Source organism: Ovis canadensis, chromosome 13 (genome assembly GCF_042477335.2).
Source record: "Ovis canadensis isolate MfBH-ARS-UI-01 breed Bighorn chromosome 13, ARS-UI_OviCan_v2, whole genome shotgun sequence".
NCBI lineage: Eukaryota > Metazoa > Chordata > Mammalia > Artiodactyla > Bovidae > Ovis > Ovis canadensis.
The window spans coordinates 81550001-81571532 of NC_091257.1; the positions used below are offsets into that span (position 1 = coordinate 81550001).

Below are 21532 nucleotides of genomic sequence, written 5' to 3' on the forward strand. Positions count from 1 at the left end.
ATGGCACAGTGTGGGTTGCCTCCGTTTCAAATTCTAATGTCTTCTTAATTTGTTTCTCCCCATCTTTCAGTGGATCCGGATTGGTGCCAATGTCTCCAACTTCACTTTTGCTCCCAGCACGATTGTCTTTCACCTGGGACATGCTGGTAAGCGCCCCAGGCTGCTAATTCCATTTAACCTCCTTTGACATTTCGCCTGCCCACGCAAAAACCCTGTTAAGTAGACCCACAACCTATTAACTATAATGACTTAATAGCATAACATTTCCCTCTTCCTCCTGGCCTTTTACAACAGTTAATATGATGATAAACCTGTTTGGCCCATCAGCTTAGAACAGCTGTCATTATATCGGGTTTCATTGTATGAGGCTGCCATTGGCAGACCATTTTACCCTCAGTTAATAGCTCTGTTCATTTCCAGAGATTACTCACTTATCGCATCTTTACGTTGAGCCATCTTCCTGGATGGAGAGCATTAATGCAGTTTCCAAAGATTATCTTCCCCCACCATATTGATCTTCACATTTGCTGGTGGCTGTGTCCGGACAGTAATAGAAAACAGTCCCTTCCACAATCAAACACGCTGTCCTGCTTTGTCCTCTAGAGAACTTAGGACCTAAACATTACAAGACAGTAAATTCACAAATTAGTTAAGTGTTTCAGAAACTTTCCGACACTATTGGATTGGTGGCCCCTGCATTTCACCAGGACCTCAATATTCTCTTCTGATTCCTTTGACTTCTGTAGGAGCCATCTACGTTTCTGTAGTGTTCAGATTCCTTAGGGATCCACAAATGAACCCCTTGAAACTAGGCAAATGTGTATCTCTGTTTTCCTGGGGAAAGAGAGAGTCTGTCTCTTTGATCAAAATTCTGACAATGGTCCGTGACCTCAAAAATGGCTAAGAACCTCTGCTGTAGTTCATCCATCATCCTTCTGGGCAAAATTGACAGGATGACCTTTCTCTCCAGCCCAGTAACTGAATTTGAGTGATAGCCCTCCCGGGTCAGGGAGAACAAAACCTGAATATAAATTTGTTTAGAGCCATGACTTTTTGTGCCAGAGTATCTTTTGTGCACATTCCCTCATTTGACTCATCACAACCCTGATGGGGGTGACCAGGGCAGGAGTTACGATCCTGGTTTGACGGGTGAGAGAGTTTCAGCTCAGACAAATTAAGCGGCTGTGAAGGGCAGAGGCTGGGTCAGAACCCAGGGTTCTCAGTGCCCAGACCTGAGCTGATTTTTTTGGGTAATATTTCCCTTTTTTTTAATACAGACCATTTTTAAAGTCTTTATTGAATGTGTTGCAACACTGCTTGCATTGTTTATGTATTGGTCTTTCGGCCATGAGCCATGTGGGATCCTAGCTGCCTCATCAGGAATCAAACCTGCTCCACCTGCATTGGGAGGTGACATCCTAACCACTGGACCACCAGGGAAGTCCCTGGGCCTGAGCCCTTTGGACTAAACCCTCCTGCTGCCCTCCTTGCTTCCTTCCTAGTCTCAATGGCAAATTAGCCTTAATTTTTTTTCTATTTCTCACTTTTATTAAAAAGGAAAAGGATTTATTTCTTTAATTCTGAGGGCTTTCATTCAGAATTTGAAAAACCTGCTGAATTATTAGGCCAATAGCTGAATTATTTGGCCAATTATTAGGTTGGCCAAAAAGTTCATTGGCGGTTTTCTAGATGATGGTACCAAAAAAATCCGAATGAACTTTTTGGCCAACCCAATATAATCTGACAGTAATTTTAAAAAACAAATACAAAACCGTCATTTAAGAACAGAGATGCAAAAACGTGGAACCAGATCACTGAGATCTGGTTCTTACCTCCGGATTTCTTGGTAACCAAGACTGAGAAACAAGTATATTGAGTTACATGTTTTCTGGCATCAGAGGAAAGGAATAAAACCAGGTGGTCTATAAATACAAACCTTTTCGGGCTCCACAATTACTGGCTTCTAGTTGTCTTCTGCCCTGGGCAATGTCACTATTTGATTCAATTGGTTCTCATGACGCCTGTCCTTGTAGCTATGCTGGGGCTCATGTATGTCTATTGGACGCAACTCAACATGTTCCAGACCCTGAAGTACCTGGCCATCTTGGGCAGTGTGACGTTTCTGGCTGGCAATCGGATGCTGGCGCAGCAGGCAATCAAGAGGTAAGGCTGGGGGCAAGTCAGGGGCCCAGAGTGGTTTAGAAATATTTTTGTCAGCTCTGTCCACCCAGCTCTTAGAGTGGTGAAAAGATTCATATCCTGAGGGGCCATTGTGACACCTCAGTCCAGCCTGAAACGGAAGCCTTTTAAATCAGTTGTGATGATAAGTTTTCAATATATTAAAACCACAACAGTTTATGCCCTGACACATTAGAATGAGAGAAGAAAATAATTGCTTCGTGAAGATTAAAGTGGATCAGGACAGGTGGCAGAAGATTGTGGTTAAAGTGCTAGCAGTGTAACTGTTTTCTCCTCTGCCGCCACAGAGAATCCTTCTCCACGCCTCTCCCATACCCCAGGGAGGGACTCCTCTGTAACCCCAACAGCCTCCCAGAGCTTTTCCCCCTAAGCATGAGGTCCATTCTCTTCCCCCACAAGAAACAGCATCGGGCAGAGGCCCCTGGCAGGGAGCACCGCTCAGGGGCCCACATCATGTCCCCGAGAACCAGACAGCTTCGGTTCACACAAAGAGTCAGGGCAAAAAGTGATGGCAGCTGCCTGGCAGCTTGACTTTCAAACCTGGATTAGAAGTAAATTTAAATGTCACATTGGTGTTTCTCATTGATTTGACTTTATTAGAACTTGGGTGATTTAAACCATGTAAAGGTCAATAAGAAAAGGTCAGAATTGCTTTCACCTTTGGAAGTTAACATTTTCAGACGTGCCCTGCGTTCTCTCCAGGACTCTTGCTAGAAGAGTGTAGCTTAGTACCCTTAATGTACCCTCAGTGCAGCTGCTGGTTAAGTTGGGCAGATCAACAGAGCAGCTTTCTCAGAGCCATACGGGTGGGAGAGCCACATGTCTCCTTCCTGCCCAGGTATCCATTGTGAGTGTTCTGAGGGCCTCCCCAGGGATACCGGCCCAGGGTGCTCCCTGCCTCTCCCGGGGTCGCCCACATTCCGCTGGGGCTTCCCAGAGCACCAGCAGTGGCAGCTGGCTCATTTTTCAGCCCCTCCAGCAGCTCTGTGCTGCATCTGAGAGAGAACCAGGGACTCAGCTGTTTTCTCTCAGCAGAGCCCTGTTCTCTCAGAGCAGCCTGTCTAGGCCCCGGGGAGCCAAAAGGCTGTCCTCGGCTGAGCTCTCTCTTTTCTGGGAGTTGCTCACACAAGATGAACAAGATTGAGGGGAGATGGGAGTGGAAACCATTTGATTTAGATCCCACTCAGCAGGAGTTCCTAATACAGATAAAATCAAGTACATTATCTGGGGAGGAAGACCATGGTTCTCACGCCCCCTCCATCCTATATAGAAAGTTGCAGCTGTCTGCTGCTGTCTTCACGAGTTCTAGAATCAGGCTCTGCCCCTGGGGAAAGCGGTGACATTAACAGAAACTCTCTTGGTTGGTTGTTTGCCATTTCTTTCCTCAGCTTATTTCTCTTCTTACTGTCCTTTCTTGACTCTCAAACCCTCTTTCCTTTGGCAGGATCGCTGCAGAGCAGAGCAGTAGATTGGCAAAATATAGGACACTACGGTAAAGATGAGGGGCACTCAACCCAGGAGCAGGGCCCCTTGTCCATCTTGCCCATGTCCATGCATGTCAGTTACTTCCCTATTTTCAGCGCACTTCTTCCTCCCCATCCCACCCTACCCCAGGGCTGAATTCTGAGGCCATTTCCCCACCTCCTGGACCAGGGCAAAAGCCAAAGCCCCCTGAGTTAGCCTAGCTGGTGGTAACTTGGCAGCAGAGCAGCCTGGACCTGGCTTTGACTGTAAGGCTTCCTCCTCACTTGTGTTCCACAGGTGCTTCATAGACACAGCCCCTCTGTGTTCATAGGAGAGCAGAGTTGAGGAAAAGACTGATTTAACTTTAGGACTTCTTAAAGGGGACCCCTCCCACCCCCTACTCGGGACATCTAAATTCGTTACATGATAGTCCCATGGAAAATCCCGGCACACCTGGTCACGCTCTAGGCCTTTTTGTAGTAGTATCCTCTGGTTGGGCCAAACAGTGGGGTTTGGTAAGACACTAAATTATGAAGACTGATGGCCACAGATCAAAGCCAGCATCCAAACTCACGTTCCTAGAGCTCAGGATATGGTTCGGGGTGCTCCTTGCATGACCAAAATGCCCAGTGAAGTACCACCTGTACTCCATCTTGTCAGGTCCTAGAATGAGGATGGAGTGGAGGCAAGGTGAAAGGAGGGAAGAAGAATGTCTGATGCTTCACTGATCAGCTCCTGTAGTCCAGGGATTGGCAGGAGTTTTCTAGAAAGAGCCAGGTAGTAGTTTAGGCTTTGTAGGCCATGCAGTCTCTGTTACAACTGCTGAACTCTGCCACCATAGCGTGAGGACAGCCCGGTCCACGTAAGCAAACCAGCGTGGCCATGTTCCAATGAGACATTATTTACAGAAACGGGGGTGGGCTTTATTTGGCCCCTGCTGCACAATGTGTTGACCCCTGAACTAGAACAAAGAGAGGGGAGGTATTTGAGTTTTCAGGTCATGTTCCCCTTTGTCCTTTGCCATGGAGATGGCTTTCCCTGCCAAAGCAATGGAGCCATCTAATTTTCACTCCTGTGGAAACAGGAGAAATTCACAAGAGCATACAATGTAGAGCCTTTGCACTGATGTGTGAACAGAAGCTGAACCATTTCATTCTCAACATAGAAAGCAACCACATTTTGATTTTTTTTCAGTATTAATTCATATACAGTAAAATTCACCCCATTTTTAGTGTATAATTCTGTGAATCTTGAAAAACGAAGACAATCTTGTAGTAAACACTATCTCAAACAAGGTACAAACTTATTTCCACCCTCTAGCAAGCTTTCATCCATGTCCCTTTGTGGTCTGTCCCTCCCTGCCCCTCCTGCCCCATTCCTCAGCATTACCCATTTGGTTTTGTCCTGAATTATAGTTGCTCTGTTTGAGATTTGCTTTCGGAACTAGTCCTGCATATTGAGCTCTTTAATTCTTTCAGACTAACTGGATTAGGTTTGTTTTTCTTGATTTTTAGATAGTCAACCCCCCACCCTACTACCCCCAAACTGTACTGCCTGAGAAAGAGGAAGGTCGCTTGATCATTTGGACATCTGGGACTTCTGATGTCGGGCCCTTGTCTTTTATTGGAGAGTCCCTGGTAGCCAAGCGTTTTTGATCTGAGGACAGGTATCGATTTGATCAGGCATAACAAAGGACTATCTTCTTAGCCACAGTGGAGGCTTGTGGGTCACCACCCTTTCACCTGTTCTTATTTCATAATTATACTGTCCTCTCTGCATAAATATTTCAGAGCACACACTTACCTTTTGGCTGAACCATGTGGCTTGTAGGATCTTAGTTCCCTGACCAGGGATTGAACCCAGGCCCCCTGTGGTGAAAGTGAGGAGTCCTATCCACTGTACCGCCAGGGATTCCTGGGACACACACATGTTGATGTACCTGGGAACCTTGGAGCGTTAGCACAGAATTAGGGGCACTCGGGATGAGTTCCACGCCTGTGCGTGTATGCCCCTTGGGGCTGTTGGTTATTGGGTTTGGAGCATGCCATTCTGCAAGACCTCCTTGTCCTCGCATCAGCCCTCACCACTGGGGACAGCTGCTTGTGAGGAGAGCGTGTGTGTGAGCCCCTCTCCTCTGCTCACCAGAACCGTCCCGATCACCTCCTGGGTGCTGTCACCCTCTGATCGCACAGATTCTGTCCAGATTATCATTTTCCTTCTTGTGTTGCCCTGTCACTTCTTGAAGTCTGGGGGAGGCTAAAGAGATTAAATGAGATTTAGATTTAATTTTTTTCGTGAAGCTTAGACATCCAGTCTGATCATTGACAAGAACGTGACCACATGGCAGGAATATGGTGCAGATTTCTATACCAAGAGGTCGGGATATCGTCTCCAAGCTACATGAGGGCCATGTGAGTCTGGGAAGTTGAAGATGAGCATTCTTTTAACCCTTCATCTAGTTGAAGTGTACACTGTCCATTTGGCCTTACACTGTGAGAGGTGTGCCTGGAATTAATTACCTCTTCTTGTGTTTTCACTTATCACGCTTACTTAGGTATCATCAGGTGTGTTTCATTGTTTAAGATGTCATCAGCTTTAGTTTGAGCTGTCTTTTCATTTTTCATGAAATGAGATGGGAAGTAAATGAGTAGGACTAAGAGAGGAATGATTATCCCCTTACAAATGGGACCTCATGGTGGGAGAGGACCTTGGTTTCTCTGTTGTCACCAAGTTAGCTGCAACAGTGAGTTGGAACCGTCGATAATTTTGTGTTTGTCTCCATTTTCTTTCAGAACAGCACATTAGTTCCAGAAAAAGGAAGGAAGTTCTGAAAGCTGAAGTGAATATTGATAAAAGGAGTTAAGGACAATTCACAGTTTGAAAAGAGGAATGAAAAACCCCTTTATTTAAAAAGAAGAAAGTCAAAATTGTGGCTATACTTTTGCTTGTTTTTCTGTATCCCCAGCACAGAGCAGGTACCCAGATACCCTGTTTCTTTGGCATGGTGCCCTAGCAAGATGCTGTGAATATTCCAACTTACCCACTTGTTGCATTGACAAGTTGAAATCTGTAATTAACCTGTTAACGGAATAAAGAGAGTAACAGGAACAAAGACCTGAGAGGGTTTTTTGGTACTTTGGGTCTGGTGGGGTCTCCAGGACACATGACTTGAGGCCTTAGTTGGAAAGTATGCTTGACATGATGGCGGGGTGATTCTCCAGGACCTTTGACATTGGTCCTGTTTTCCTAACAGAACTGAGGATTGCCTGGAAAAGCCAGCATCCTTTCTTCATGTCCCGCACTGGGTATCAGCTATGCCCTGCTGATATCTGAAGGCCCCTCTGCTTTTGCCTTCTGGAAAGTTTGGTCTTGGCATGCAGTGGGGAAGGGAAGGGAATATCTTAAGGATGAGCCCATGAGCCATCTTAGGTGCTGAGACGGACACATGCATCTTGGAAATACCCCTTTGGAGTTGTGCCCAGGACCACCGTTGCACAGAGGTCATATGGTATCACCTAGGAAAGTAATACTGAACTGTGTATTCCAAGTGTGCAAACTTCAGTGTTGGGCAAGCCTACTTCACCACAGGGTGAAGGACTTTGGGCAAGTGGCTTAATGTCACTAAGTTTCCTTTTTTTTCCTTCTGTAAAAGATAATGACAGTACCTTCTTGGATGACTGAAGGAGTTTCATGCATCTGAAATCTGGGCCTAGTACTTGGCATCTGTCCAAACTGGCCCATAGTTACACACTTGGACTCATTGCCTTTACTTCCATTAACTGAAAATAATAGACTTCCCTAGTGGTCCAGTGGTTGGGACTCTGCACTCGCAGTACAGGGGGCCCGGGTTCGATCCCTGGTCAGGGAACTAAGAGCCCACATTACCACAGCTAAGCCCGAGCACTGCAATTTCTGAGCCCGTGCATTGCAGCTGGAGAAGTCTGCGAGCTGCAGCGAAGACTCGGCACAGCCTGAATAAATAGCATAATAAACGGTGACTTTTGAAATACAGGTAATCCTCAGAGTATTTACTGACTTTGGCGTCGGGGGAGAAATGGTTTTAATCAGATTGCTTTCCAACTTAGCTGGACTTCACTACAGTGAAGGAATGGGAATTTTGATTGGGGAGAGAGGAAAGGCGATTCGGAAACTCTGGGCTAGTTCTGAATGGGATTCTGCAGGGGAGAGGCCCATATGGGCAATTACAGGACTGCCTCTAAGATGGAAAAGTGACTTCACCTTTCCCAGAGGTTGCAAACCGGTGACCCATGTTTCATTTGATTCATAATTTCTTTTTTAATTGAGTCAGTTGCTAACATTCACAAATTGAGAAAATTCATATAAAAATCCAGGTCTAGCATTTAGGATTCTCTGGAAAAAGAAAATCAGAGCTGGCAACATTGGGCCTGATTTCTGAATGGCAACCATCAGCTGAAGCTGAATAGCTCTTGCCTTTGAGTGGGGCCTGCACTCTCCAGCCAGCCATAGTCCCACCCCACCCCATCCCGGCCCCAAATGGTGTCAGTTCGACCTACCCTGGTCCTGTTCCTCCCACCAACCTCATGGGATTGGCACCTGCCTGGCTGCTGCAGACGTATGACTTGGAGACCCACTCTGATGGGAAAAAGTGATGTTGGTTTCCCACGCTGTTGTTCCGTCATTCAATTGTGTCCAACTCTGCGACCCCATGGAGTGCAGCACGCAAGGCTTCCATGTCCTTCACTATCTGCTGGAGTTTGCTCAGACTCATGTCCCTTGAATCAGTGATGCCATCCAACCATCTGTTGTCCCCTTCTCTTGCCCTCTTACCTTTCCCAGCATCAGGGTCTTTTCAGATGAGTCAGTTCTTTGCATCAGGTGGCCAAAGTATTGGAGCTTCAGCTTCAGCATCAGTCCTTCCAATGAATATTCAGGACTGATTTCCTTTAGGATGGACTGGTTGGGTCTCCTTGCTGTCCAAGGGGTGTCTCCTAGTGTCCGTCCCTACTTAGGGATGCTGGGACCTCAACAGCTCAGAGTGGTGGGGAAGAGGGGAAAGCAGGAGAGCCCACCCACCTGGGAGTTTCACACTGAAACCAGACGTGTACCGTTCTGGAAGATGCTGATTGAAGCCTGCTGGACAGAGGTGTAGAGCCAGGGCAGTAGGGCCTGAGAACAGAAATATAGTGGATGGAGGGGAGGAGGTAAGGAAACAACTGTCTGGAAAAGGGGCTGGCAGGGTTCAGGGTTGCCATGACTGGTTCAGGGCTGGTCTGCAGAGCCAGAGGGGCTGGAGAGTAAAGCACAGCAGAGGAACTTCCCTGGTGACTCAATGATTGGGAGCCTGCTAGGCAGTGCAGGGGACAATGGTTCAACCCCTGGTCTAGGAAGATCCAACATGCTCCATCCTCCATTGCAGGTGGAGCAGGTAAGCTGGCGTACCACAGCTACTGAAGCTCACCACCCCTAGAGTCTGTGCTTTGCAACAAGAGAAGCCCCTGCAACGAGAAATTTGCTCACTGCAGCTAGAGAGTAGCCCCTGCTCCCTGCAACGAGAGAAAGCCCGTGTGCAGTAACAAACACCCGGCATAGCCATCAATAAATAAATAACTAAAAAAAGCATAGCAGACATCTGCTACGTGCCGGGTTCTGGGCTTGGTTGAGCTGTGGCAGTGAGCAAGATGGATGCCTTCTCTGCCCTCAGTTCACTTATATCCCAGAGGGGACAGGGGAAAGGGAGCAGAACGAGCCCAAATCTGAAAAGGAGTTTTTATCTAGAGGGGTTGGGAAGACTAAGCTGACAATGAAAGGAAAGGAGCAGTCTGCAGAGCTGGGGAAGAACATTCTAGGCAGAGAAGCAACCTATGCGAAGGCTCTGAAAGCAGGGCAGTGTAAACGGCAGAGTTAGCAAGGAGGAGAGTATCCTTGGGAGTTAGAACAAATTCAGGGTTTTTTAAAAATTGATTTATTTTAATTGGAGGATAATTACAATACTTTGATGGCTTTTGCCATACATCGACATGAGTCAGCCACAGGTGTACATGTGTTCCCCCATCCGGAACCCCCCTCCCCCTTCCCACCCCACCCTGTCCCTCTGGGTTGTCCCAGGGCACCGGCCTTCAGTGCCCTGCTTCATGCATTGAACTTGAACTGGTCATCTGTTTTACGTGTGGTAATATACATGTTCTGATGCTATTCTCTCAAATCATCCTACCCTCACCTTCTCCCGCAGAGTCCAGAAGTCTGTTCTTTACATCTGTGTCTCTTTTGAAAGTGAAGTGAAAGTGAAAGTCACTCAGTTGTATCTGACTCTTTGCCACCCCACGGACTATACAGTCCATGAAATTCTCCAGGCCAGAATGCTAGAGTGGGTAGCCTTCCCCTTCTCCAGGGGATCTTCCCAACCCAGGGATCGAATCCAAATCACTCACATTGCAGGCAGATTTTTTACCAGCTGAACCACATTTTGCTGCCTTGTATATTGGTGAGGTGGATGAAATTGGAGCCTATTATACAGAGAGAAGTAAGTTAGGGAAACACAAATACATACATATGGAATTTTTTAAAATTCACTTTTGGTTGCACTTGGTCTTTGTTGCTGCTCGCAGTCTTCCTCTAGTTGCAGGGAGTGGGGGCTACTCTTCCTTGCGGTGCATAGGCTTCTCTTGTTGTGGAGCACGGCCTCTAGGTGCATGGGCTTCAGTAGTTTTGGTACGTGGGCTCTAGAGCTTGGTCTTAGTAGTTGCGGTGTATAGACTTAGTTACCCCACAGCTTGTGGAATCTTCCCGGACTAGGGATCAAACCCGTGTCTTAACCACTGGACCATCAGGGAAGTTCCGAATACAGCTTTTAAGGGCTGTGGTAAAGAGGATAGATTTTATTTTAGGACCAACTGCAAGTTTAGGGAAGTTGAATTTTATGCTGGGATGTAGCAGAGGCAGAAGGAGAAGGCAGTGGCCCCCCGCTCCGTACTCTTGCCTGGAAAATCCCATGGATAGAGGAGCCTGGTAGGCTGCAGTCCATGGGGTCGCTAAGAGTCAGGCATGACTGAGCGACTTCCCTTTCACTTTTCACTTTCATGCATTGGAGAAGGAAATGGCAACCCTCTCCAGTGTTCTTGCCTGGAGAATCCCAGGGACGGCAGAGCTTGGTGGGCTGCCGTCTATGGGGTGGCAGAGTCGGACACGACTGAAGCGACTTAGCAGCAGCAGCAGCAGTGGCAGAAATGCCTCTTATGCTGTCCTCCTTTTCCTACCCACTGGGAGAAGCCTCTTGAAGGCTGCAGGGGAGAGTCTACTTGCTTGTAGCCTAGGGATGGCTCTGGGCAGACTGCAGTTGAGAACTGGCCTAACTCTTTACTACGGCTTATGACATACACCAGATTTGTTGCTCAAATTATTCACCACTGGCAAAGATTCTTTGCTTGATCAAACTTTAGCCAGGCTCCTGAATTTCTCCTTCACCTATCTGTGCCTTTTTTTTTAAGTTCTTGTTTTAGCAAGAATCTTACTAAGCAGTTTAACCAGACCCTCCCACCTCCATGTCTGATCATGCTGATATATGATCAGAATCCTCACCCTCCACCATCTCCCAGGTGATGTCTCATCTCCCTGGTTTGTCTTCAGCCAGAATCCCCTTACCCCTGAGGTATCCTCTTAGTAAGTTTCCACCGATCCCCACTGATCCCCACCCTGCTCCTTGACTACCAGTTCCCAGTAGACCACACTGTATTCAGAATTGAGCCCACTTCTATATGAGGTTTCTTTCCCACTATTGAAATAGTCTTGAATAAAATCTGTTTTTACCACTTCAACTGCTATGCAGCTCTGTCTTTCATTTGACATTACAATAGTGCCTGGACCTGGCCTTCCAAGAGTAGTCGGCACAGCAGGTCAGTATCCAACTGACCTTTCTTCACCCCACTGGGCCTTAGTTTCCCATCAGTAAAAAATGAGATAACACCTCTGAGGGCTTTATAAGGATTAAATGAGGTCACATCCAAAACACACACCAGAGCGTCTGACACTGACTCAGAGGTTGCTCAGATTAGTATAGACATTACCGTTGTTATTTCCTGTGTGGACTGAACTGAACTGAACTTGAGTAAGCAGTTTGTACTAGGTCCTACATTTCTTTTGTTTCTTTGTTGGTTGGTTGAATTCACTTGCTTCCCCAGCATTTCCTGAGGGGCCTGGCATCTTGGAACAACACAAGGGCACTGTCCTGTAATCAGGAGTCAGTTCCCAGCTTTGACACCTAAGAGCTATAGGACCTGACCTCGTACCTCTGCTCTGCCCTCCCCCTAGGGCTGTGGTAGGGAGCCCATGAAGCAATGGATGAGAACCTCTTTGTGAGTTTTAATGCAAACATAGGGGATTATCATAAGAAACAAATCCTCCTTTGATCAGAGCATGCTGTAGGACAAAAAATAATAATAAAATAGTACTTCATCTTAAGTGGGACCCTAAGGGAACGGGAAGCTCCCAGCCCCTCTGTGGGCAGGGGTTAAGTCCTTTAAGCCGCCATTAGTGTGGTAGTTAATGGAGATAAAGCACCGGATTTGTGGCCATCACAGTCTTTTCCTTTATAACGGCATTCACCTCGAAACCCACAAGTAGCAGCGGGCCCCAGCGGTCATTATTTCATTTGAAAAACTAATTGGAAGTTGAGAGAGCCCTCAGTCTTTGCTTTTGTGGGGACAGGCGGAGGAAAGAGATGAGCAGGTGGGTCTGGGGGATGGAGGGGGGTCAGGCTGGACACCATTCAGCAGCCGCCTCCTTGGTTCTGCTCCCCTGGCGGGTTCTCGGTGGCTAGCTCAGCTTGGTTGAAGTGGACTGCGGCCCTCAGAGGCCAGCCTTCTCCTCCGGAGGGGTCTTTTGTTCCCCATTGTGGGTATTGTCTGCTCCGTGGAGCCACCCGGGCTCCCTGTGGAGCCGTTCCCACGCTTCACAGTCTTTCTTGGAGGGTAAACTGGGGAGAGCAGGTGGTCTGAACACTGTGAAACCGCAAGCTGGCTTTACGGTCCCGGTGTGGGAGACGGGCCCAGGGGTCCCGCACTGTGTGTATCAGGCCAGAAAAGGACAGAGAGGAGATTGCTCACCTCCAAGTCCCCATCAACTCTAAGATGCTGTGAACATTTTCATGCTTTTAATCAAAACACACATCCCATCATCTAGACTTTTTACTTTAAAAAATTTTTATTTATCATTATTTTTACATTTTATTTATATTTATTTATTTTTTTGGCCATGTGTGCCTTGGGGCATGCAGGATCCTAGTTCCTCGACCAGAGATGGAATCTGTGGCCCCTGCAATGAAAGCACAGATTCTTTAAAAAAAAAAAAATGTAGTTATTTAGTAGCGCTGAGTCTTAGTTGCGGGATGTGGGGTCTTAGTTGCAGGATGTGCAGCATATGAACTCTTGTTTGCAGCATGCCAGGATCTAGTTCTCTGATCAGGGATCAGACCCGGGCCCCCTGCATTGGAAGCATGGAGTCTTAGCCACTGGACCACCAGGAAGTCCCAAGTTCACCTATTCTTCTAAGAGGCGATGTGCGGGGATATGCCCAAGTAAAATGGTTCATGAAAAGAAAAAGTTGGGTAATCACTGACAAAAGTAACTCTGGACAATGACTTCAACTCTCTGCTTCTCTTTATATTAATAGCAAAATTTCTTAAAAGAATTGACTCTGCCAGTGCCATCCAACAGAAATATAGTGTGAGTGCCATTTGCTCTTATTAAGTTGCTGAGTCGTGTCCCACTCTCTGCGACCCCATGGACTGCATGCAGCGTACCAGGCTTCCAAGTTCCAGAGGTGATTTGAAATTGTCTAGTAACCACAATAAAAAGGTAAGAAGGAAATAGGTGAAATCAAGTTTAATATATTTTATTTTAACCAAACTTATCAGATATATTATTTTAATAGGTAATCAATAAACACGAATGAGACATTTGATATTCTTTTTTCATATTGTCTTTGAAATCCATGTAAAGCACATCTCAGTTGGTATTAGCCACATTTTGTGTTCAGCAGCCACGTTCAGTGGTCACCATACTGTACAGCCAGATCTCTACTCTCCGGATCTGATCCCTCTCCGACTATTTTCTCTTGAACCCACTAGAGTCAGACTTTTGCCTCCACCCTGCACCCAGTTTGTTCTTGCCAAGGTCATCATTGGCTTCCACGATCGTTTTTATGTTCAGTTCTCAGCTGATGACCCATCAGCGGCATTTGGTATAGTCCATCACTCTCTTCTTGAACTGCTTTCTGGAATTTCTCTCTTGTAGTTTTTCTGCTTTTTCTTTCTCAGTCTCCTTTGCTGGTTCCTCATCTTTCCTCCAGCCTTTAAATACGGAGTACCCTGGGGTAGTCCTTGCACTCTGCTATTCTGTTCTTCTTTCTTGGTGATCTAACTCACTCTCCTGACTTTATTTTTTTTTAGGCTGCATCACACAGCTTATGAGATCTTAGTTCCCCAACTAGGGATTGAACCTGGGGCCCCAGCAGTGAAAGCACTGAGCCCTAATCATTGGACTTCCAGGGAATTCTCTTTTTTAAAAAAAAGTTATTTTTATTTTTTTAAATTAAAAAAATTAATTTTTAAAATTTAAATTAAATTTTAAAACAATTTTATTAAAGTGTAGTTGATTTACAATGTTGTGTTAATTTCTGCTGTACAGCAAAGTGATTCAATTATACATATATACTATTGTTCGTATTATTTTCCTTTTTTTTTTTAACTTTTTATTATGTATTGAATTGTAGTCTATTAACAGTGTTGTGATAGTTTCAGGTGAACAGCAAAGGGGCTCAGCCATACATGTACATGTTTCCATTCTGCCCTAAACTCCCCATCCATCCAGGCTGTCATATAATTTTGAACAGAGTTCCATGTGCTGTATAGTAGGTTCTTGTTAAAAAATTTTAAAAAACTTTTTTTTAATCTCCTGACTTTACAGACCACCTAAAAGGTGACAGCTATCCAGACCTCTCTCCTGGCTCCAGACCTGCACACCCAGGTGCCTACTCAGCCCCCCTACTGGGGCCTTTAAAGGGCAGCTCAGACTCAACATGTCTAAACCCCAACTCCGAATTCTCCCGCCAACCTCCAAAGCTCCTAAATGGCAATTCCATACTTCCAGCTGCTCAGGCCTCAAACTTTGGAATTATTCTTAACTCCTCTCCAGTTCCCATACCTTATCCATCAGCAAATGAGTTCTACCCTAAGAATGTAGCCAGCATTTGACCCTTTCTCAGAGTGGCAGTAAATGCAAGTCGGATCATGTCACTCTTCTGCTTAAACTCTGCGGTGGCCCCCATCTCGCTGAGAGTGAGATCCTTTCAGTCCTTCCCGTGGCCTCCAAGGACCTCCCCATGAGCTGGCCTCCTGCTCCCTCTTGGCCTCCCTTCCTCCACTCTCAGCCTCGCTGTGCTCTGGCTAGCCACACCGGCCTTCTGTGCCTCCTCCCTCCACACTCATGCCTAGGGGCCTTTGTGTTGGGTTTTCACTGTTTTGAGAATGTTCCTCACCCAGTCATCCTCCTCTGAGTCATTCTCCTCTAGCCGACGCTTGAGGGACTTTACTCAAATGTCCCTCATCAGAGAGGCCTTCCCTTTCATTCATTGTGGATAAATTATCCCCTCCAGTACTCCCGCTGCCTTAATTTTTTTGCTCTTTGCAATCACCACCATCTTACAAATTCTATATTTACTTGTTTTTATTATTCTTTCCCCCATTAGAATATAAGCTCTATGCTAGACTTCCCCGGTGGTCCAGTGGTTAAGAATCCGCCCGGCAATGCAGGGTACACAGGTTTGATCCCCGGTTTGGGAATACACCATGTGCCTTGGAGCAACTAAGCTCATGTGGCCACAACCACACAAGCCTGTGCACACCCCGAGAGCCTGCGCTCTGTGACAGGAGAAGCCGCTGTGACAAGAGCCCACACGCTGCAACAAAAGTAGCCCCCGCTCTCAGCAGCTAGAGAAAGACCGTGCAGCAGCGAAGACCCAGCACGGCCAAGAGGAAAGAAAGAAAGAACATAAGCTCTGTGTCAGCGGCTTTGGTTGCCTAGCACAGCACTTGGCACATAGTGGGATCTCTAGAAATGTTTGTTGAGTGAATAAATGGCATTGCTCATAGGTGAATGAGTCACCAGTGGATGAAGGATGACTTGGCCCAGAGTAGTCGAATATGGCCAAGAGCCCAGTTCTGGGCTGGGCCCCCTATAGTTGAATCGCAGCTCTCTCCTTGTTGGCAGTAACCACGGCAATTCACTTCACCCTTCTGTGCCTCGGTTCCTCGTCTGTGAAATGAGAATGATGCTAGTACCTCCTGTTAGGCTGTGTAGGGAGTCTATGAGGTTCTACACGTGAAGGTACCCGGTTGGCACTCTGAGTGTTTGGTAAATGTTAGCTTTTAAAAAATATATATATATATATCTCTTGTAATACCACTTTGGGAAATGGAACTCTGTAAAACGTGAAAAAATTAGGCTGAAGATAAAAGAAAATTGAAATGCAGACCAGCATGGGGGAATTTTATTGTATTTATAAAGGAAAAACTAGGTCAGAAATTAAAACGGATTAATGGATGCAGTTGTGTCTCAGCTGCAGGGAGCAGAAAATAGAGGCAGAATCTTCATCCTTGGGAATTCCTATTGCAGAAAGAAAGATAAAGCTTAGTCTGGGGGCACTGAAATCAAGGCAAGGTAGGACAGGGCACTTGGAATTAGGGTGACAGAGACTCCAGTGTTGAGACTGACCGACTCCCCAGACGACCTCAGTCTTAGCCCCAGCTCTCCCAGCCCACTCCTACTGAGAGCCTGGGCAGTCACTGGCCCTTGAAGAAGCCACTTCTAAGTCCCAAATAGGGTTAGATGAGGTCATTCTTTCCAGCGCACACATTCACCACATCACTTACCATTTATAGCAAATTAAATAATCCACTCTACAAGTACTTGTTTAATTTCTGTCTACTTCAGTGTGTTATGAATTCCACGAGACCAGAGACCAAGACTGGCCCGTCCACGGCTGTCCCCTCAGCCCAGAGCCTGGCCATCTTTGGATGATTTTTTGTTTTTTAAGATTTTTTTTACATGGACCATTTTAGAAGTCTTTACTGAATTTATTACAATATTGCTTCTGTTTTATGTTTTCATTTTCTGGCCACAAGTTATATGGAATCTTATTTCCCAGACCAGGAATTGAACCCATGCCCTCTGCATTGAAAGGTGAAGTCTTAACCACTGGACCACCAGGGAAGTCCCTGGATGACTTTTAAGAGCTAGGAAGATGGAGAAATCTGAACTTGTTAACTTGGAGGACTGTTATATGGACGTGAGGCGTGGTGGGTGTGAAAGGGTGCTAACTGCCAAATCCTTCTACTTTTAAGGCATTAATGTAAGAATTGTCCTGGTATTTGCAACAGTTGAGCTGGAGGGGGAACAATGGCTGGAGCAACCTCTGGGGCCTTCCTGCTGCTCTAGGACTTTCAGCTCTGTGAAGCTTTTAACCTGCAGGAACAAAGCCTGCATTCTTAGGATGTGGCCCTCCTTGTGGCCACTCTGCCCCACTGGGGCCTGGTGGGAGCCCTGAAGCAGGTGAATAGTGACCTAATCCCAGCATGAGAGGCACGGGGCTAGGGTGGTATGGTGGGGGGAGGCATTATTCTTTAGGGACATGTATTTTTTAAAAAAATTCTATCCTCCAGGACCTTGGCGGTCACTGGAGCAAATCTGCTCCCTTCACAGAGGAGAGAACAGGGAAGATGACTTGCTGTGTGCAGACTTGGCTGCATGAGCAGACCTGGGGCTCAGGAGTCCATCCGGCCTCCGGGGCTGGTTCTCACCTCTGCTGCGCTCTGCCTGTCAGCCTGCTGCTGTTTGCATCTCCCCAGGACAATACTTGGCCGGATCTCTGAGCTCTCGTTGTCTAATCAGGCTGGGAAGAAGGTGAGGGGGCACGTGGCGAGCTCTGCTGGGAGCTGGATTTGCTTAATAGTTTGGGCTGGAGATGTCTGGCAGAGTCACGCTGGGGCATGTTTGTGCTCACAGATCAAAACTCGGGCTTTAAAATACAGCACAGTTTCTGCAAACAGTCGTGTCGTTTTGAAGAAACGGAGTTCGTGTGAAGGGCTCTGGGGAAGAAAGGCAGGTCTTGGGCCTGCCTAGTCCCTGACTTGGGGCTAGCTACTTCTTCTTTGCCTCAGTTTTCCTCCTCTGTAAAATGGGAAAACTCACTCCTGATCTTCCCTGACTCCTACTAGGATTGTGAGGGTCAGGGAGCTGGGGAGTGACTGTCATTCCCATCTCTCCTTCTCACAAGCACTGCTCATAGTCCTCTACCCAAGGGTTTTGGGAGGGGCTGGTCTCCCTTTGATTTTACAGTTCGATGAACTTGGCAAGGGATCCAGGGCATGCATCTCAGACCAGGAGCATCAGAGTCCCCTGGGACTCTAGTTCAAATTCAGATTCCTGGGTCCTATCCCCAGGACTCATGAGTGAGGGACATTTCTGGACACAGACACTGAGGCTGGCCTCTGGCTACACACTGGAGATACAGGAGTGGATAAAAGCCAGTCTCCATCACACATGTCCCCCCTTCTTCTGGTTCTTGATGTATGGAAGAAGGGATCTCATTCCCAGTTTGCTTGGAGAGGGGGAGAGTCTTTTCCTGGCTACCCTTGGGGACAGAAGCCTCTGCAGTCCCTCAATACACACATGTGCACACCTTCACACTTGTGCACACACACATATTCCTACCTGCGCTCCTGCAGCAGGCTCACCAAGATGCTCTCCAATGCCATCTGCTGTTGGTCTGTCCACACGCTGTCCACCTGACGGCCAAGCCGTACCTTTGCTCCTTGCTCCTGGTTTCTCTCTCTGTTTGATTAGAAAAAGAGGAAGAGCAGAAGTTGCTGTTTGAGTCGGAAGTGGAGGAGGCCTGGGAAAGGTCAGGGCAAAGGAAGCAGAGCGGGGGTGCATCCCTCGGCCCTGTCACAATATCTGGCATAGACTCTTGGACCCAGCTGAATTAGGCTCAGCAACGTTTAAGCAGGCAGTGTGTCTAGAAGTGAAAACTATAGGCTGTGAAGTACACATTTGCAAAATATCTTCCCACAGATGATTATTAAGTACAAGGGAGGAAATGTTCACAGAGGAGAAACCTGGCAGCCGTTGTGTTACACAAGTGATCAAAGTTACCATCCCCAATGGGACAAATGGACAACATGCGCCTCCCGACAGGATGCACCAAGAAGGACACAGCATTACCTCTGTTGCATAATGTGAATCCATTCATGAGGAAGCCCCCGGCAAGCCCAATATGAGGGACATTCTATGAAGAACTGCCCTTTACTAATAAAAAATGTCTGTGTCATAAAGACTGAGGAACTGATCCAGACCAAAAGAAACTAAACGCCACCTGTGGCTGGATTGAGTCCTGGATGAGGAAGATCAGTAATTGTTACAGGGACTTCCCTGGTGGCCCAGTGGTTAAGAATCCGCCTTGCACCGTGGGCGACATGAGCTCAATCCCTGATGGGGGAACTAAGATCCTACATGCCGCAGAGAAGCTGAGCCCGAGCACCACAGTTCCTAAGCCCGTGTGCCGCAACCAGAGGGTCCACGTGGCACAATGAACGAGCCTGTGTGCTACACTTAAGACCTCATGCAGCCAAAAATATTTTAAAATTTATATAAAGGACATTTTGGGACAACTAGTGAAATTTAAATATGGACTCTAAGTGATAATTATACTGTGATTATATCAGAGAGTATCCTTTGATTAGCTATTAGGAGACACACAAAAGTACTTAAGGATAAAGGGTCATGATGATTATAATTCACTCTCAAATGGTTCAGCAAAACAATAATACTCATAATCATACCTGAGCTTGTGTACGTATGTCTAGACCTGTATCTAGGCATATATATATATATATATATAGAGAGAGAGAGAGAGTGTGTGTGTGTGTTTGTGTGTTTGTGTGTACATGCTCAGTCATGTCTGACTCTGCAACCGCATGGACTGTAGCCTGCCAGGCTCCTCTGTCCATGGGATTTTCCAGGCAAGAATAATGGAGTGGGTTGCCATTTCCTCCTCCAGGGACTCTTCCTGACCCGCGTCTTCTGCACTGCAGGCAGATTCTTTACCACTGAGTCATCAGGGAAGCCCCAGATATGGAGTAAGCAAATATAGTAAAAAATATTAGGAATTGTTGACTCTTAGGGCAGGGCATGTTAAAGCCCTTTGTGCTATTTCTGCAACTTCTCTGTAAATTTGGAATTTTTTCAAAATGAAAATTAAAACATGTTCAGGCAGTGGAGTCAGGCTGATTGGATGCTAATTCTGCCACTCAGTCGTGTGTGTCCTTTAGAAGCTATTAATGTAGCTTCTATGTGATGAGGGTAAGAGGACACATCCTTTGTAAAGTTGTTGGAAAGAGCACATAAGAACCTGAGCATAATGGCTGACACTGCCAAGGGCTTGCTCTGCACTGTGCCAGGAGTATATTGATGAACCAGTGCAAAGTCTTTTTTTCTGGTAGAGTCAGTCAAGTGGTGACTACTCTCAGTGTTATTACTGGAGCCCAACTCAGGGACAAGCATCTATGCTCAATGATCATTTATTAGTTAAGGGTTAAGACGAGATTCAACACTGGAGCCCTTCTGCCCTGGCAAGTCCAGAAGTGACAGCTGCTGTGCAAGCGAAGAGACCAGACTTGGTTCCTCCAAATCGTGATGAACCGAGGGTGCAGGGAGAAGTCACGAGAACGCTGGCTCACCCCTGCTGCCTGTTCATGATATCCTGGAGTAGCTTGCGGGCAGACAGCTGGCCCAGAATCTTCCGGTAGCTGTTAGTGAAGATGGCATCTGCGTACCGTGGGATCCTAGGAGGAGTCAGAGGTCAAAGGGTGGGGTGGGAGGCCCAGGGGACTATGCTCACTTGGTCTCTGTGAGGTTCTTCTGTTGCCTCTTGCCCTGCTCATCCCCAGAGAGGGCTGGAACCAGGGCTGGGTGGTGACCTCTCTGGGGCTCAGTCTCCCTCCCTCCCAAAAATGAGCAAGGGAGGCTGCCTGAGGAGCCAGCTGGGGACCAGCTCGATTCTGCATCCTCAAAGTGCCTCTCTTGCTTCTCTTGTCAGAACTGCTTACCTGAGAGGCTGGGAGGGCAGGGAACCTTGGGAGCCGCTACTGAGGGTGAGGGTCACGAGGAAGAACACCCAGAGCAGCATCCTTCACCCCTGTGCTGGTACCTGGGAAATGACAGACAGGAAGAAAAGGTCAGGCATAGCCACAGACACTGGGATGCCCTCTGCTAGCTCTGGCCCTCAGCCTGGCTCTGTGAGAGCTATGGTCCTTGTCTTTTGGAAGCTGTGGGGTAGGGAAGATGGAGCAGACTCGAAGTCTGACACACCTGGGTTCAAGTTCTGCCTCTGCCAGTCACAAACTCTGGCCTCATTTTCTCCATCTGTAAAATGGGCATGACAAGGCTATGCTGCTGACCTCACAGGGTTGAACACACAATGAAAGACAATGGTGAAACTACCACTTCCTATAGGGCATTCTATGTGGGACTCAGGCCTCAGCAAGGAATAATATAATAATGTGTGCTAAATCGCTTCAGTCGTGTCCGACACTTTGTGACCCTATGGACTGTAGCCCACCAGGCTCCTCTGTCCGTGGGGATTCTTCAGGCAAGAAGACTGGAGTTGGGGAGGAGCAAACAGCTTCTCATATTTGCCTGAGTCTCCCCCTGCCCCAGTGTGGCACTGACAGCATTAAGTGGGGCTGACAGCTCAGGGTCTGAGTCAGAAAAATCCGAGTTCACATCCAGGCTTGGTCATCACTAGCTGTGCATCCCAGGACTAGGGGCTTCTCCTTTCC

The 21532-nt window shown here is 47.1% G+C and overlaps 2 protein-coding genes across 3 annotated transcripts in view; one reads left to right on the plus strand and one right to left on the minus strand.

Moving 5' to 3' along the window:
- The window catches only part of RPN2 (ribophorin II), a 50074-nt gene extending 43299 nt beyond the window's left edge, over positions 1 to 6775 (plus strand). The window contains exons 15-17 of one of the 2 annotated variants that reach the window (XM_069548535.1): positions 71 to 146; positions 2034 to 2163; positions 6456 to 6775. In XM_069548535.1, the coding sequence (XP_069404636.1) occupies positions 71 to 146; positions 2034 to 2163; positions 6456 to 6468 (219 nt within the window). In that variant the 3' untranslated portion in view covers positions 6469 to 6775. Of the gene's footprint in view, positions 1 to 70; positions 147 to 2033; positions 2164 to 3643; positions 5959 to 6455 lie in introns of those variants that run through there. The other variant, XM_069548534.1, reaches the window with a different exon arrangement.
- A 9382-nt stretch (positions 6776 to 16157) lies between these two features.
- Positions 16158 to 20880, minus strand: GHRH (growth hormone releasing hormone). Its single transcript, XM_069548538.1, has 4 exons — positions 20801 to 20880; positions 20432 to 20536; positions 18408 to 18527; positions 16158 to 16301 (listed from the first exon to the last, which is right to left on the minus strand). The coding sequence occupies exons 1-4, from the start codon at positions 20878 to 20880 to the stop codon at positions 16286 to 16288; spliced, it is 321 nt and encodes a 106-aa protein (XP_069404639.1). The 3' UTR covers positions 16158 to 16285.
- Between the last annotated feature and the right edge of the window lie 652 nt (positions 20881 to 21532).